The following is a 16,252-nucleotide window of genomic DNA, read 5'->3' as shown; positions in this document are numbered from 1 at the left end:
GCGGGTTTCGACGGTGCATCCGGACGGGGTAACTCCTGCACGCATGCCGGTCGACCCGCCTCGCTGCCCCTCCGGGGGGACGTCTGTGGTTCGCATGACCCCGTTGGCTCACTTCCTGGAAGCCTGGCTAGCGCTTCCCGGGGTTCCCGCTGGGTCATCAGAACGATCGGATTCGGCTACGCGATTCAGTTCGCACGGTCTCTTCCCCGCTTCAGGGGAGTTCGCTCCACGATGGTTGGTGGCAATGCCCCAGTCTTGAGAGCGGAGATTGCGGCCCTGCTGGCGAAGGGTGCAATCGAGACGGTCCCTCCAGCCGAGGTGAGGTCCGGGCTTTACAGCCCCTACTTCATTGTCCCCAAGAAAGACCGGTGGGTTACGACCGATCCTGGACCTGCGCATTTTGAACCGTTCTCTCCATCGACTACCGTTCAAAATGCTCACGGCCAAACGCATTTTCGAATGTGTTCGGTATCAGGATTGGTTTGCAGCGATCGACCTGAAGGACGCGTACTTCCATGTCTCCATTCTCCCTCGACACAGACCGTTTCTTCGGTTTGCCTTCGAGGGCCAGGCATACCAGTACGCCGTTCTCCCATTCGGGTTAGCTCTGTCCCCTCGCGTCTTCACGAAGATCGTCGAGGCAGCCCTTGTTCCCCTTCGCGAACACGGGGTTCGCATCCTGAACTATCTCGACGACTGGCTGTTACTAGCACACTCTCGAGCTCAGGTTTGCGAACACAGAGACCTGGTGCTACGGCACCTAGCCCGTCTGGGCCTTCGGGTCAACCGGGAAAAGAGCAAACTTTGCCCCGTGCAGAGGATCTCTTTTCTCGGCATGGAGATAGACTCGGTCGCCATGTCCGCGCAGCTCACGAACGAGCGCGCGCACTCACTGCTGGCTTGTCTTCGACAGTTCGAGGGCAAGAGTGCGGTTCCACTGAAACTATTTCAGAGGCTCCTGGGGCATATGGCATCCGCGGCCGCGGCAACGCCGCTCGGTTTGCTTCATATGAGACCGCTTCAGCTGTGGCTTCGCGATCGAGTCCCGAGGTGGGCATGGCATCGCGGCTCGCTCCGAGTTCCAGTGACTCCGACGTGCCGCCGATCCTTCTCCCCGTGGTTGAACCTCAGCTTTTTACGGACAGGGTCCCTATTCAGCGAGTTTCCAGGCATCTCGTTGTCTCCACGGATGCGTCTACCACGGGTTGGGGTGCCATGTGCAATGGGCATGCAGCCGCCGGTTCCTGGACAGGAGCCCAGCGCCTCATGCACATCAATTGCCTCGAGCTGTTGGCAGTACGGCTCGCCCGGCACCGCTTCCGAGCGTGCTCTAGGGCCAGCATGTGCTTGTCCGCTCAGACAACACTACGGCAGTAGCGTACATCAACCACCAGGGGGGGTCTACGCTCGCGCCGGTTGTCGCAGCTCGCCCGCCACCTCTTGATATGGAGTCAGAAGCACCTGAGGTCCCTTCGTGCAGTTACATTCCTGGAGACCGGAACCGGGCAGCCGCGAGCTGTCCCGGGCCCGTCCCATCTCCGGCGAATGGCGACTCCATCCCCAGTCGGTCCAGCTGATTTGGGACCAGTTCGGGGAGGCACAGTTAGACCTGTTCGCCTCTCGGGACTCGTCCCACTGCGCCCAGTTATTCTCTGACCCGCGGCTCTCTCGGCTCGGATGCGCTGGCGCACAGCTGGCCACGGGGCCCACGCAAGTGTGCGTTCCCCCAGTGAGCCTCCTTGCACGGGTGTTGTGCAAGATCAAGGAGGACGAGGAGCAGGTCTTGCTGGTAGCCCCCTACTGGCCCACCAAGACGTGGTTCTCCGAACTCTTGCTCCTCGCGACAGCACCTCCTTGGCCTATTCCTCTGAGACCGGACCTACTCTCTCAGAGACGGGGCACTCTGTGGCACCCTCGTCCCGATCTTGGAGGCTGCACGTGTGGCTCCAGGACGGGACGAGGCAGGTTTGAGTTCGCTGCCACCTGCGGTGGCGGCAACCATCACTTCCGCAAGAGCGTCGTCCACGTGACACCTTTATGCGTTGAAGTGAAACCTCTTCGTCATTGGTGTTCTTCTCGCTGAGAAGACCCCCGGAGATGTTCGATCGGAGTCATGCTTCCTTCCTGCAAGAGGGGTTGGAGCGCAGGCTGTCGCCCTCCACCCTTTGGATTATGTCGCGGCCATTGCCGCGTCTCATGATGCAGTGAAAGGTAAGTCTATGGGAAGCATGACCTGGTCATCAGGTTCCTGAGGGGAGTGAGGGGGCTAAATCCGCCTCCCTCCCCTCCTGCCCTCTGGGGACCTCTCAGTAGACCTGGGTGCTCTGCAGAGGCCTCCCCTGGAGCCTTTGCAGTCGGTAGAGTTTTTGCCCTGTCCTATGTGACAGCACTCCTGATTGCATTGGTATCCATCAGGAGAGTAAGGGACCTGCACGCACTCTCTGTTGACGAAGTGTGCCTGGAGTTCGGGCCGGCTTACTCTCACGTATTCCTGAGACCCCGGCCTGGATATATGCCCAAGGTTCCTACCACTCCCCTCCGGGACCTGGTGGTGAACCTGCAAGCGCTGCCCCTGGAGGAGGCAGACCCAGCCTTGGCACTGCTCTGTCCGGTACGTGCTCTCCGCACCTATGTCGACAGAACGCAGTGTTTCAGGACCTCAGACCAGCTCTTTGTCTGTCATGGGGGGAGCCAGAAGGGAAGGGCTCTCTCAAGGCAACGGCTGTCCCACTGGATAGTGGATGCCATTGCTTTGTCTTACCAGCAGCAAGGCCTTCCGTGCCCCCTTGGTGTGACGGCCCATTCCACTCGGAGTGTAGCCTCCTCTTGGGCTTTAGCGCACGGCGCCTCGCTAACAGACATCTGCAGAGCTGCAGGCTGGGCGACACCCAACACCTTCGCCAGATTCTATAATCTGCGAATTGAGCCGGTATCCTCTCACGTACTCGTTTCGGCCAGTTCTGGATCCGCTCAGGTGTCTTCGCTTGCTCGCCACTCCACTCCCCGGACTGGATAAGTGCGATATTTCCTCAGTTCTTCCATTGAAGTCTTGAGTCCTCCAGCACCGACGATGCGGGCACCACTGCGTGCTCTGGATGCTAGCTAGGTGCCTCCATGCGCACGGTTCCCCATGGTAACCGTCTCATGTGTATTATCCACTGTAAGCCTCTCTGAGCATGTGTCTTCCCTTGGCAAGCCATCTGCCACCCCTGGAGTTTAAATCAGTAGCCACCTGCGGTTGGTACTCCAGTGTTCCATGTGCGTTCCTATGTGGCCATATGTGTATTCTTAAGTCCTCCCTTCGGTAGGCAGCTGGTAGCATGTCCCCTTCGGGATATGTTTCCCAGTGTACTTTGGTAATCCTGTGTCAAAGTCGGATCCCCAAAAAAAAAAAAAAAAAAAAAGAGGTAAGGCTCGGGGGTTCAGTCTTTCGCAGGGCACTGGAAGACAGCTTGAAGATGGCGTGATGGCACAGACCCCCAATCTCCGTCACTTCTGACGTAACTCGAAGTGACTACGATAGGGAACGTCTCGGTTACGTATGTAACCCTCGTTCCCTGAGTAGGGAACGGAGACGTTACGTCTCCCTGCCACTTCTGCTGTATCGCTGGGTAGAGGCCGAGTTCAGTCTTGGCTCCTCAGCGAAGACATACTGCGGTTGCGTTCACTTCCTCCTTTTATACTCACGGAGTAGGGCGGAGTACGCTATGCAAATTTCCGCAGCCCCAAGGCATTGCATGCCATTGGCTCGTGTTTTAATACTCGAAGAGGATTGGCTTTCTATGCGAAACCCCCAATCTCCGTCACTTCTGACGTAACGTCTCCGTTCCCTACTCAGGGAACGAGGGTTACATACGTAACCGAGACGTTTTTGGTTTTGGTTTTTAATATATTCTTAATATATAAGACATCTAATGTCATGTTGTTTTATATTTTATTTGTTCATTGTTTATTTTTGTTGGATTTTTGTTGGACTTGGTCAGAACTGTTTCTAAAATATTTATATACATGATTCCTGCTGCCTTTGGGCTCAGTGATGCTAAATTTAAATGACTTTTTTTGAAAAAAAAAAGCTTAAAGCCAGAATATAAATATTTTTCTCAAGTTAGATAGACATTATATAACAGTTTCAGGGTATGTTTTAGTGTTGGTAACATGTCCCACATTGTCCCACACAAATGTATAATTGTCCCACATTTGGTTTGTTTGATAGTGGTCACCCTAGTTAGCTGGGAGTGTCCTGGAGAAGCACAATCATGAAAGATAATTATGGTGTGAATTCCCAGATATCTGAAATGATATATATATATTTTAATTGTTGTTCTTTTTGCATCTCTTAAAAAACAATTAATTATCATAATGATAATAACTCTTACAAGTGCACAAATTTGCCTAAAAGAATTAACCTCTGATTCTAGTTAAAAAAAGAAAAATCCTTTAGAAGCCATTTCAATTGATGATATGAATTCTGACTAATATAAGCTAAAAATTCACTTTACCTCCGCACACCACCCACAATTCGCAGGCCCATTTTCTCGGTGATCATCTCCAGAATCCGCTCAAACTGGCCAATCACACGGCTGGGAATCAGAAGCCTCGCTGCTGGATTCTGCACATCTCCATTTGCCACAACACTGAGGACACAGAAAAAATGTACATTTATATTACAAATATGTATTTGTAAATCTGCAGATGTATACAAACAAACAGAATGTATGAATTCAGTACATCAGTTCATCCATAAATACATACATGCTGGTTCATTAGTTGCTTAAAGTAATACTTAATCAAAATGAAAGTTCTTCCCAAACATCCAACCTCCTTATAGTTTGACTACTAGTGCTTTTGGTGTTTTTCTTCCTTTTTCTTGACCGCTATGTTTACTATGAGCTATCACTGTGAGCAAAGAGCTGCAAAATTCATCCAAAACATTTACTGAAAAAAATAAACGGTTTGGAGCAACAGGAGGGAGTGTAATGGAAGAATTTTCATTTTTGAAAAATGTAAGGCTTTTAAGTACCCCACAGAGATTTTTGATTAAATGTGGTAACAAAAAAAAAAAAAGGTGTCAAAGGTTTGCAGTGATGCTGACTAAAAATGTCTCTGTTCTGTTGTATGTACAGTATGTATGTATGTATGAAGTATGTTTTTCTTGAGGTCTTCTCGAAAACGAGATGTCACATCTCAAGAGGTTTTCCTCTTAACAATAAATTAGAAATCAATAATTGAAGTGTGCCTATAGTTAAGGACTATGAAATAAAAAAAATAAACTGTACTTACAATATTGCACAGGGTTCATTGATAGGTTTGAGGAATCTGGCAGACACTACCACACGACTCTGGGGAACAGGTTTCATCTACACATAGTGAAAAGACTTAAATGTGTACCACACACAATAACAGTTTTAATTTTCTCATGAACCTCATCTTTGGTTAACCTTTATGAAAAAGAAGTGTGCTTAATTGTATTGAATGTTCAATTGTATTGTACTTAACATCTTAAAAGTGTATTTAAAAAACAGAATGTGATGATAGATCATAATGCAATTTCATCATTACAAATGTGTAATTACAAATACTGTATATTTGAATATATGACATACAAGTTTCAATAAAAAATACCTTAAAGCGTATTTTAGTTTACCATAAATGCTTGTTAGTATATTTGGCAGTACACTTCAAACATATTTCAAAGACAATAGAAGAAGTATGAAATAACATATAAAGATGTACTTAAGTCCTATAAGTGGATCAAAAAGTAGTCTAAAGTTCAACTAACTGCATTTCATATTAAAGGGATAGTTTACCCAAAAATGAAAATTCTGTCAGAAATTACTCACCCTCATGTGGTTCCAACCCCGTAAGACTTTCGTTTATCTTCAGAACACAAATAAAGATATTTTTGTTGGATCCCTCCTCCGTAGGCTTCTAAGGGATTGAAACTTGCCGGCCCAGAAAAGTTAAAGACATCGTTAAAATAGTCCAAGTGACTACAGTGGCTCTATCTTTAAATTTATCAAGCGATGAGAATACTTTTTGTGCGCAAAAAACAAACAAAAATATATTTTTAACTGTATTCAACTATTCATTTCCTTCTCTGTGGGCCTCGAGATTTCGCGTAGTGTAACTGTGCAGTGCTTCTTTGTTGTACGTCACTCGTAGGATCACTATTGTCCGACGCTGGTCATGTGTGTGATGCGTGTGACGTATTAGCGCTGCACAGTTACACTACGTGAACTATCTAGAGGCCCACAGAGAGGCAAATGAATAGTTAAAGTCATTATTTTGTTTTTATTATCAGAAGTCATTATTATTTGTTTTTTTGCGCACAAAAAAAATGTTCTGGTCTTTAAGATAAACTTGATAAACTTAAAGATAGAGCCACTGGTCACTTTAACTTTTCTGGGTCGGCAAGTTTTAATCCCTTAGAAGCCTATGGAGGAGTGATCAAACTCTCAGATTTATCTTAAAAATATCTTAAAGACTCAAAAATATCTTAATTTGTGTTCCGAAGATAAAGGAAAGTATTACGGGGTTGGAACAACATCAATTACTGACAGAATTTTCATTTTGGGGTGAACTATCCCTTTAATTTAAACTAGTCTACATTTTCATTTAATTGTAAATAACATGCAGTTAAGTGTTTCTGAAATCCTAACATTCAGTTAGGAAACATATTTTTTGTACCAAGTACTCTTTTTAGGCCGGATTCACATATAGTGCCTAAAAACATGTAGGAAATGTAGGCGTGCAGCATTCTGCTTTTTCCAAAGCGCTAGGGCGGTTGCGCTCCAGTTGGTTCTTGTCACATGACCTACTGTGTGCTTATGGTGCGCTTGCGGCATTCTGAAAATTTGAGAAGTGTTAATCTCGATGCGGCGTGGAAAAAACGAGCGCGTCGCACCGTGACTTCCTTTATGAGCGAGCCTACATTTGAAATAACGAACTTGAGCGTGCAAAAGACGTTATATGTGAACAGGCCCTTAAATGGGAACTATGCCCTTTTTTGCCCCAATTAAGTGCTTTCCATTAAATGATCAACTAGCAGTGAATGTGCTTTCCATTAAAGGAGGTTAGTCTGTTAAAGGACAACTTAGTTTGAATAAACGAGCAGACACTGATTAGCTACTTGCACTAAGTTTATTTTAAATTAAAACAAAGCAACTAGCAGTGAATGTGATTTCCATTAAATGAATCACACACAGTAAACAAATGAAGAGTTCAGATGCAAAAGCCTCTAAATGCCATTTGAAATTTTCTTCTTTAATGATGATTTTTATCAAGCTTGTATATTTAAGTTCAGTAGTTTCACTTAAATAACAATTAATAGGTAATTATCATTGCCATTTAAGTGAAATTACTGAACTTAAATATAAAAGCTTGATAAAAATGATCATTCTAGAATAAAATTTCAAATGGCACTTAGAGGCTTTTGCATCTGAACTCTTCAAATCCTTAACAACAACAAAAAAACAGGCCTTTCTTCCGTAGACACGACCACAACGCAGGATGGTAGTCAGCAGGATCTGGGCCATATCCAGATCAGATGGAGGACCTGCGCCTAGACATGACCTAGACAACGCATCCCTGAAGTGTCAGCAGAGATTGTGTCAACTAGACTCTCCCCTGTAAGGCCTCATCGACACGACAGAAATCGGCACTGATCCACAAGAAACTCGTCTCTATACCGGCGTGATGATCTCTCCCGCATGGAACTGGATAATATCCTCAATGTTCCAATCCAATATGATTTCTGACCTATACTGCCGGCTGAATCAAAATGATACACTGTTCGTTCGTTGGCCAGAGGAGAACTGGCCTCTCGACTGAGCTTGGTTTTCCCCATGGTTTTTTTCTCCACTCCACTGTCAACTGATGGAGTTTTCGTTCCCTGCCACTATTGCCTTTTTCCGCCTTTGTCGCCTTTTTTCACCTTTGCCATTTAATTTAATATTCAACAATATTATTGATCTGCCTGCATTGACACCGTAGGAAAACTGAACTAAGCTGGACGATGACCTCACGGTTTTCTCCAGAGAAGCTGTAAAGCTGCTTTGAAACAGTCTGTTTTGTAAAAAGCGCTATATAATTAAAGGTGACTTGACTTGTTGACTTTACTTGACTGTGTTTTGTAACTTTGCAGACCTTTTTCATACACAAACAGCAACATTACACACTTGAGAAAGATGAAAAAACAAAGTTTCAGTAACTATTGTAGCCGTTCCCTGATGGATGGCATAAGAGGTAGTGTCTATTTATTGACATTGTAATGTATATTGACATTAGGGGTCACACGTTGGAGCCCCAAACACATCTGGTACTTCAGAAAAGGCCATTGAGAATTTGTTGACATGCGGGGAATATAAAAGGAGGCTTGGTGTGCTCCACTCATTGAGGTTTGTGCTGTGGAGCCAAGATAACATCCCAGCCATTTCAGCAGACAGTTCAGAGTTGTGGTAGAAAGGACACAACCTCTTATTCCCTCTATCAGGGAATGTATCTAAGAATAGTAACAGTGAGGTTTTGTTGATGTACTGACACTAGGGGTCCCTATACTAAATGCCACAACCAGATGAACTGTGTTATGAGTTTTGGCAATGTAGATGTAAAAAGTGCACTTCCTTGATCTTTTTTGTTCTTTTTTTTTTTTTTTTTTTTTTTTTCAAGGAAACATCTACGGCTGATCCTGATCAGAGCATTGAGGAACTACTTCCCAGATAATTAATCATTGGTTACATTTATATAGTGCTTTTCTGGGTACTCAAAGCTCTTTATATGGAAGGGGGAATCTCCTCAACCATCAGATGGGATAAGAAACCCTACAGAGACCACATTCTACCCGAAGGGGAGGTTAGTGTGTGGAGATTACATCATATGGACTTCTGGCCTGGGAACACCTGAGAAGTACCACACATGGTAATAAGTCCCTGTGGTAGGTCCTATCTGAAAAGGAAGAAACTACTACAAACGCAGCAACTGGCAGCAGAGATGGAGTTTTCAAATCTCTGTGGGACTTCCCCTCGGTCTCCACTTGGTCTCTGTGGGTCTTCCTCTCGGTCGGTCTCAACTCCACTTCAAAGCATAGGCCCGCCTCGTGGAGGGGGCTCAGCCTAAATGATAGTGTCTATCACCGCTGGTGAAAGAACACTGAAGTCAACTGTATTAGTTCATCAGCTTTTGCAACAGATAGCTCATGTTGAATGTTTTTTTTTTGTTTACACTTAAAGGAGCTGTATGCAAGAAATGTATTTCAATTAATCATAAATTTTCCCTGATATGTCACTAGACATTAAGAAATCATCATTTCAAATACTTATATCATATCACTGACAACAGTACTCCGGCCAGGATATTGTCATTTAAAAAGTGAAGTCACAGCCCTTGACTGATGATGATATTGTCAAGTTGTGTTTTGTTCTGATGCGTCAGCCTCCACCAATCACTGACTCAGTAGTGTTGCGCCATTCGGGGTGGCAATTGCCAGCTCTTCTCTAGTTACCACAGCTGCAGATACAAACGTGTCGGAATCGGATAAAAAAATTCTAATGTTGCGAAACCCCAAAAAACTCAATATGAATCCGAAATACTTTGTTACAAAGTCTGTTAGCTGTATTAGCGTATAGCGCTAGTATATGGGGGCATTTAATAAGTAAAAAAATAAATCGCATTTTAAAGTTAATACCACTAACAAGGCTCAAAATAGGCCCACACTAACATAGTAACATAATGAGTGTCCCTACATGCAAAACGAAGCATTGAGAACTTTGTAAGTGTACAGACCGTTTAATAAGGAGATACTTTATAAAGACAGTTCACTTTGTGTATACAGAAAGGAGCCATCTTTGGAAAACAGTCTCGACCAGTCGAACCACAAAAGCTGTTCATACGGTTCAGAAGTTCGCTGAACTTCATACAGTTCAGTTCACTGGGCACGTCGTTCGTGGTTCGACTTATCGAGACGGTTTTCCAAAGATGGCTTCTGCTGTGTATACATGACTGTCTTTATAAAATATCTTCTAATTAAACTGTCTGTACACTTACAAATTTCTCAATGCTTCATTTTGCATCCAGGGACCCTCATTATGTTACTGTGTTAGTGTGGGGCTATTTTGAGCCTTGTTAGTGGTATTAGTTATAGCGATTTCTTTTTACTTATTATATGCCCCCATTTACTAGCATTATAATCTAAACAGTTTTCAGATATAAAACTCTTTACATTCGATTATCATGAAAACAAATCTCAGAAAACGGTCGACTAGGTCCCATTGTGTTATTAGACCAAAGGTTCATTTTGCGGCTGAGTTCTCCTTTAATCAATTTAAGCGTAAAAAATGAATCAAATAAAATAAATAGGAAACTGGATTTCAGACAGTAGAAAACACTGCCTCAAGATGTCAAACGTAGGAGCTGCTCACTTGCTGTCAGGGTCAGATGTGAGATTGATTAACCAGTGTGTTTAAGCGAGGGCCTTGCTCAGTTAAACCCAAACACAGACAGACAACTGCTCTCATCTAGTGTTTCAGTGTCTCTCAGGCCCCTGCCGTATCCCCTGGTAACCCCGCAGGCGCTTGTGTAAAGAGCAGAGGGACGGTGAGTCTTTGGGACGCTGCCAGGCCAAAGCAGCCGCTCTAATTGAGACAATCAGAAGCTAGTAGGAACAAAGTGTGGCCCGCATCATAAATAAATTGGCCTGTTCAATCTTGCCTAATGATGATTAGGACATTGTATCATCAATTACCATGGCAACAACCATTTAGTTCACCGCAATAATAAAGGGGTCTCTGAGCAGTTGTGATGATACTCACTCTCTTTGCCTTGGAGAGTTCATAAAATTTTAAGACTGTTGTAAAGTCCCTTTGCTCATTTTCTTTCTTTCTTTTCATTCTACTCTTCTTTAACTAGTCTTAAAGTACAGCGGGAGTATATGAAGTGTCATTCAAATTGTCTCCAGAGTCCGGAGAGCTTTGTTTGCGCTCTGGGTCAGAGCCATTGACTTAAATATGCATCCAAGAAGGTGGATAATAATTCACAGGTTAATAATTCATTGCCAAATGAGCCAACAACAAAGTGATTCTTCCCAGACGACAACGCAGACGGGGTGTCTCTAAACATTACACCTCGCTTAGGTAGTTTTTCTTGAATGCTAAAGCAGGTGCGATTCTGTGTGCTGAACTAGAACACGGTCATATCTGTGACTGGATCTTCATGTTACTTTTCCTTAACATACCTTGAAAAAAAAGATTGTGTTTTGAAAAACATGTTCTTAAATTGGCTTTGTTTGCCAATGTCTAAATCTACTGGGGTCAGTTTTCTGGTACACAGTTCTCTGGGACACGAGGATGAACATACCCTGCTGACTCCATTAACAACCAAATTGTAGCGACTGACTACTGTAGCGAAATACTGCATGTTTATGTATGTTGAATCTTTGTGCTGTGTTCTTAATTAATAGGATCAGCAGTGTTATATATAAATTGTATTCATTGCATACAGATTTCAGCTGTAAATAAAATGTAATTATTTGTCCTTACCACTCCATTGAGCTGAAGCATTCTTTTCTTCCTGGTTCCTATCTGCAAATAACTGAAAAGAAGGCTGAATTACTTTTACTCCTTTAACAATGCAAAGTAAAAAATTATTTGCTGATTTTGTTCCTCGTTGCCATTAAAGGGTTAGTTCACCCAAAAATGAAAATTCTGTCAGTATTTACTCACCCTCATGTTGTTCCAACCCCGTAAGACCTTCGTTCATCTTCGGAAAACGAATTAAGATATTTAAGATATTAAAATCGCTCCTGCATAACAGTCCATAGGCTTCTTGAGGGACTGGCTCTTGCCGTCCCCGAAAAGTCATAAAAGACATCGTTAAAATAGTCCAAGTGACTACAGGGGCTCAATCTTAAGTTTATCAAACGACGAGAACACTTTTGTGCGCAAAAAAACAACAAAAATAACGACTTTATTTCAACTATTCGTTTATTTCTCCCTCTGCGCGAGTCAGGTTACTAGTTTAATAGCGTAAGCTTCTGTTATTGTACGTCACACGCATCACACACACATGACCAGCGTCGACCAATAGTGAGCCTACGTGTGACGTAGCTCTACGCAATCACACTACGTTAACGGACTATAGGCTTATGGAGAAGGAAGTGAATAGTTGAAATAAAGTCGTTATTTTTGTTGTTTTTTTGCGCACAAAAGTGTTCTCGTCGTTTGATAAACTTAAGATTGAGCCACTGTAGTCACTTGGACTATTTTAACGATGTCTTCAATTACTTTTCGAGGACAGCAAGAGCCAGTCCCTCAAGAAGCCTATGGACTGTATGCAGGAGCGATTTTAATATCCTAAATATCTTAATTTGTGTTCCGAAGATGAACGAAGGTCTTACGGGGTTGGAACAACATGAGGGTGAGTAAATACTGACAGAATTTTCATTTTTGGGTGAACTAACCCTTTAACCAGATGCACTACTGGTCAAATGTTTATTTATTTGTGTTTGATCTGAAAGTTCATGCTTAAATATGAAATTAGTTATCTTAATTTGTATTACAACTTCATGAAACTAACATTTTTCTGTTGAAATTAATTAGTTGGGTAAGAAATTCACCTTTGGCTAAGCCACGCCCTAGAAAGTAGATTGACCAATCACAGCCCAGCCAACGAGCTCCCACAGAGGTCCGACACTTTTTCACAGCGCTCCATTGACTTTTAACACAGGCGTCTCATATATTTTTGGTCTCGGCAGGCTATTACCGTCGTAGTTTTATCCAAAATAATGGTTAAACGTTGTGCCTCAGGCATTTGCAACACAGATACGCGTTTCCCAGAGAGGTTGGAGGGGGGTGTCCGTTTTTTCCCTTCCCAAAACCGAAGTAAAATCCTGACAGTGACAAGTGTCGTGTTTGGATTAAACTGTATGGACGTCCTCAGTCAGCTAAACCCCGCAAAGATCAACAAGCACATCTTTTTTTTTTTTACTTTTAACCTTACTGTGAGTTTGAAGTTATACTAGTTAGACCGTTTTATAATGTTTTAGGTTATGATTTTGGTTCTCATACTGGTTGTTGATACGCTAGCTGCTAATAAATACAACGTTATACAGTACTCGTGTAGTCCGTTTGCTTTGTAATAATGATTATAGAAGTGAATAGAGACCTACCCAGCTTTGCATGAACAGTGTTGCTCCCTGATATTGTTGGTCCCAGCCTCCATCTCGATTAGTAGGAAATGCGGTGGTTCATTTTTTGACTGTGACCAGTCACTTTATGCTTTTGCCTCTATTTGGATGCCTTGTTGTTTCTTGCGTTTCACCTGTATGTCTTGAATATAGCCTTTGAACGCATATTGCAGCCCCTTTTGCCTATTTCTATCGGACACTTTATTTGCTGCTTCATAAAAGTTTGGTAACATTTCAGCAGGAAGAGCTGTTACAGCATGAGCCATGCAGAGCGCAGAAGTTTGACGGATGTAGCAACAGTAACTAAGGTGGGCGGGGCTTAGCCAAAGGTGAATTGAAGGCGAAGCATAATCATGTGTCCACCATACATGGGAACTTTTTAACAAAGCATCCCAGAATGCACCTCGCGAAGCAAGTGCCATTATTTGTTTTGATCACTATCATCCGCAGACTTTCATTTGTGTTTTCGTAACTTTGTAAAATAGAGAAAATAGAGAATCATTTAAGGTGTTAAAATGTTTGACAGCTTGTACTCATGGCACATTTAGGTTTAATCAGGCAAGGTTAAGATATGATACATTTGCATGCACCCAAATAATCTGCTCAATCGGATTGAAAAGGCTTCATTTAAACACCTCAATCAATCAGAAAGAAATTTCGATCGGATTGAAACGGGTGGATGATCATATTCTGAAAACATTTGTTTAATTTATGTTTTGAAATATTTTAAAAACATTAGATGACGTCCAAATAAAACATTTCAGAAATAAAAGATTTATGAAAATTTTTTTTAATAAACTGTTTTTATGCTAACAATGTGGAAACACCTTGTTCGAAAATGTTTGCTCATGTTTGACAAAGTTATGAGAACTTACCCCTGCGGTCATAATCTCCTCCCCACAAATAAATAAATAAATAAATACATTTTTTTCTCCGTTGCTTTGGTGCATTTCTCACATCACTATTTACATTTGCACAACAGTTAATGCAGTTAACAATTAGTAAAACAATTATGCAAAACAATTAGTACAAACTGCAAAACTTAGTTGATAAGTGTGTCACTTGCTCAAAATGGAAAACTCATTCCTCAAAAGCAAGCATTCATGTCATTGAAAGTGTCAGTCTCGTCAAGATGAAAAGTCCTAACACCAGTGTTTATGAACAAGATAGTCAAATGGCTTTGTCATGTTTTCATTATGATAGTTTACTCTGTAAGTGTTTGCCAATACAAAAAAAGTCAGATCTTGGTGACACTACCTGAAAATGCTCAAGACAGTCCTATAAACTATTTGCACAGCCATTTGAAAACTACAGTAAAGTTTCACATTACTGTATTTACGTAGTGAGGTACAGTAATTGAGTGCAAGACACTGAATATGTATGTTTACAGTATGTAACATTTTTACTGCATGCTCTTTGCAATTCTAATTTGTTCACAACATTGTGCAAAAGAAAAAAATACACCCTTATTTACAACAAACATAAACTCCCTTTGGGTAGATCGGTGCACAACTGTAAACAATATCACAGTACATATTGGAACTACAACATATACTGTAAATCATTCATGCACATCTCTTCTCATCAGTGAAAGCTAAGGTTCTCCTGTGAGAAATTGTTCAATTTAGGATAAAAAAGTTTTTTTTTAAAGATAAAAAAAAATTGCTTGACAGATTTTGACAACTAGTTCAACATTTTTGTATGTGATGACTCAAGCAATGAAATGAGGACTATCAGTTTTATATGGAATGACTATTCAGCATTCACACAAGTTAATTTGGACTGATATGACATAAGCAAATGATAATGCTATAAAACAGCAGAGAGTTGTATGAAAGCAATTGATGCATGTCCAAAAGCAGTTGCAATTTGTTGGAATTGAACTATGATGTGCACAAATGACTAAATGTAGTGGAGGTTGAACTGTTGTGCAAATATAAATAGTGATGTGAGAAATGCACCAAAGCGACTGAGAAAAACTGTAAATAAAGTCCAAAACATCATTTTTCTTTTTTAAACACATATTTTAAATAGGCAAAGTGTTTTCTTGCGAAAATTAAGGAAACATTGCCTTGCAAACAAACTTGCCCAACGATATGGGAATTTCCCTTTGAATGTTTTTTGAAACAAGTAGGCTAACACTGACGGATTGTTAGATAAACGTCAGCTAAAATGTTTCACCAAAAATAAAACAAAACCCTTCCATTAACGAATAACAAATGTTTTTTTTTTTTTTTTTTTTTATAGAACCAGATACTTTTGAACATTCTATCAACGAAGAATTTGTTCAACATATTGAGATAACCTTTCCAGAACGTTGATAGATGATAGATAAAATGGGTCTTACTCTATCTTTTTGAACTTCTCTCGCCCAGCAGCTACATACTGTTCTCCGCTCCTCAGGTGCTCCAGTGAGTCTATCCGGTGTCCCGCTTTGGGCGTGTAAATGTTTCTCACAGCTCCAAACTGAGCTCGGACGCCACCAGTCACCTCCCGCAGCAGCGTGTCGAAGGTCGAAACCCTCTTCGCGTTGATCACCAAACGCCTGGGCTCGTAATACGGATCCCCATTCCGATAGAAATAGATATTTTTTACCTCAGGTTGAGACAGAAAGTTTGGCTTCTCCGCACTCATGGCCACAAAAGGTAACATACAAAAGTAAAACAGTTATAGCGCAATTCTGTTATATCTCCAGTATGATGCAGTGCATATCATCCTCATAGTCTCGTGGAATTTCCGCAAATAAAATGTTCGAGCCAAATGTTCATATCCTGATGCTATAAAGATATAAAGCGCAGACTAAACAGTAAGATGCTGAATAGCGGTGTCGCAGCGCGCCTGAAGCGGAAACGCAGCCATCTCGCGCACTAAACGCCTGTCTGCAATGGTCATGCAACTCTTGTGTTCTTTCCAGAGGTTTCTATAGTGACATTACAATCTTAAAGCCCGCTAATACCACACTGCACTAAACTCAAGAGACTCGAGATTATAAATGGCAAGCCGTTTTAACATTTAGCCTATAAAACAAGCTTCTATTTTGTTTTAGCTGTGTTAAAAGTAAGGGATATACTTCTG

At 42.3% G+C, this 16,252-nt stretch overlaps 1 protein-coding gene across 2 annotated transcripts in view; it reads right to left on the bottom strand.

The window, feature by feature from the left end:
• Nucleotides 1–16,052, bottom strand: part of dcdc2 (doublecortin domain containing 2) — a 40,019-nt gene extending 23,967 nt beyond the window's left edge. The window contains exons 1-4 of one of the 2 annotated variants that reach the window (XM_039655159.2): nucleotides 15,525–16,052; nucleotides 11,532–11,583; nucleotides 5,281–5,357; nucleotides 4,500–4,634 (exon numbers count right to left, since the gene is read on the bottom strand). In XM_039655159.2, the coding sequence (XP_039511093.2) occupies nucleotides 4,500–4,634; nucleotides 5,281–5,357; nucleotides 11,532–11,583; nucleotides 15,525–15,829 (569 nt within the window). In that variant the 5' untranslated portion in view covers nucleotides 15,830–16,052. The remainder of the gene's footprint in view (nucleotides 1–4,499; nucleotides 4,635–5,280; nucleotides 5,358–11,531; nucleotides 11,584–15,524) is intronic. The other variant, XM_039655160.2, reaches the window with a different exon arrangement.
• Nucleotides 16,053–16,252: the final 200 nt, after the last annotated feature.

The sequence above is a fragment of the Pimephales promelas genome, chromosome 12, assembly GCF_988280905.1.
Source record: "Pimephales promelas chromosome 12, fPimPro1.hap1.1, whole genome shotgun sequence".
Lineage (NCBI taxonomy): Eukaryota > Metazoa > Chordata > Actinopteri > Cypriniformes > Leuciscidae > Pimephales > Pimephales promelas.
The sequence above is the reverse complement of the archived record's forward strand: the minus strand, read 5'-3'. Positions and strand labels throughout refer to the sequence as shown.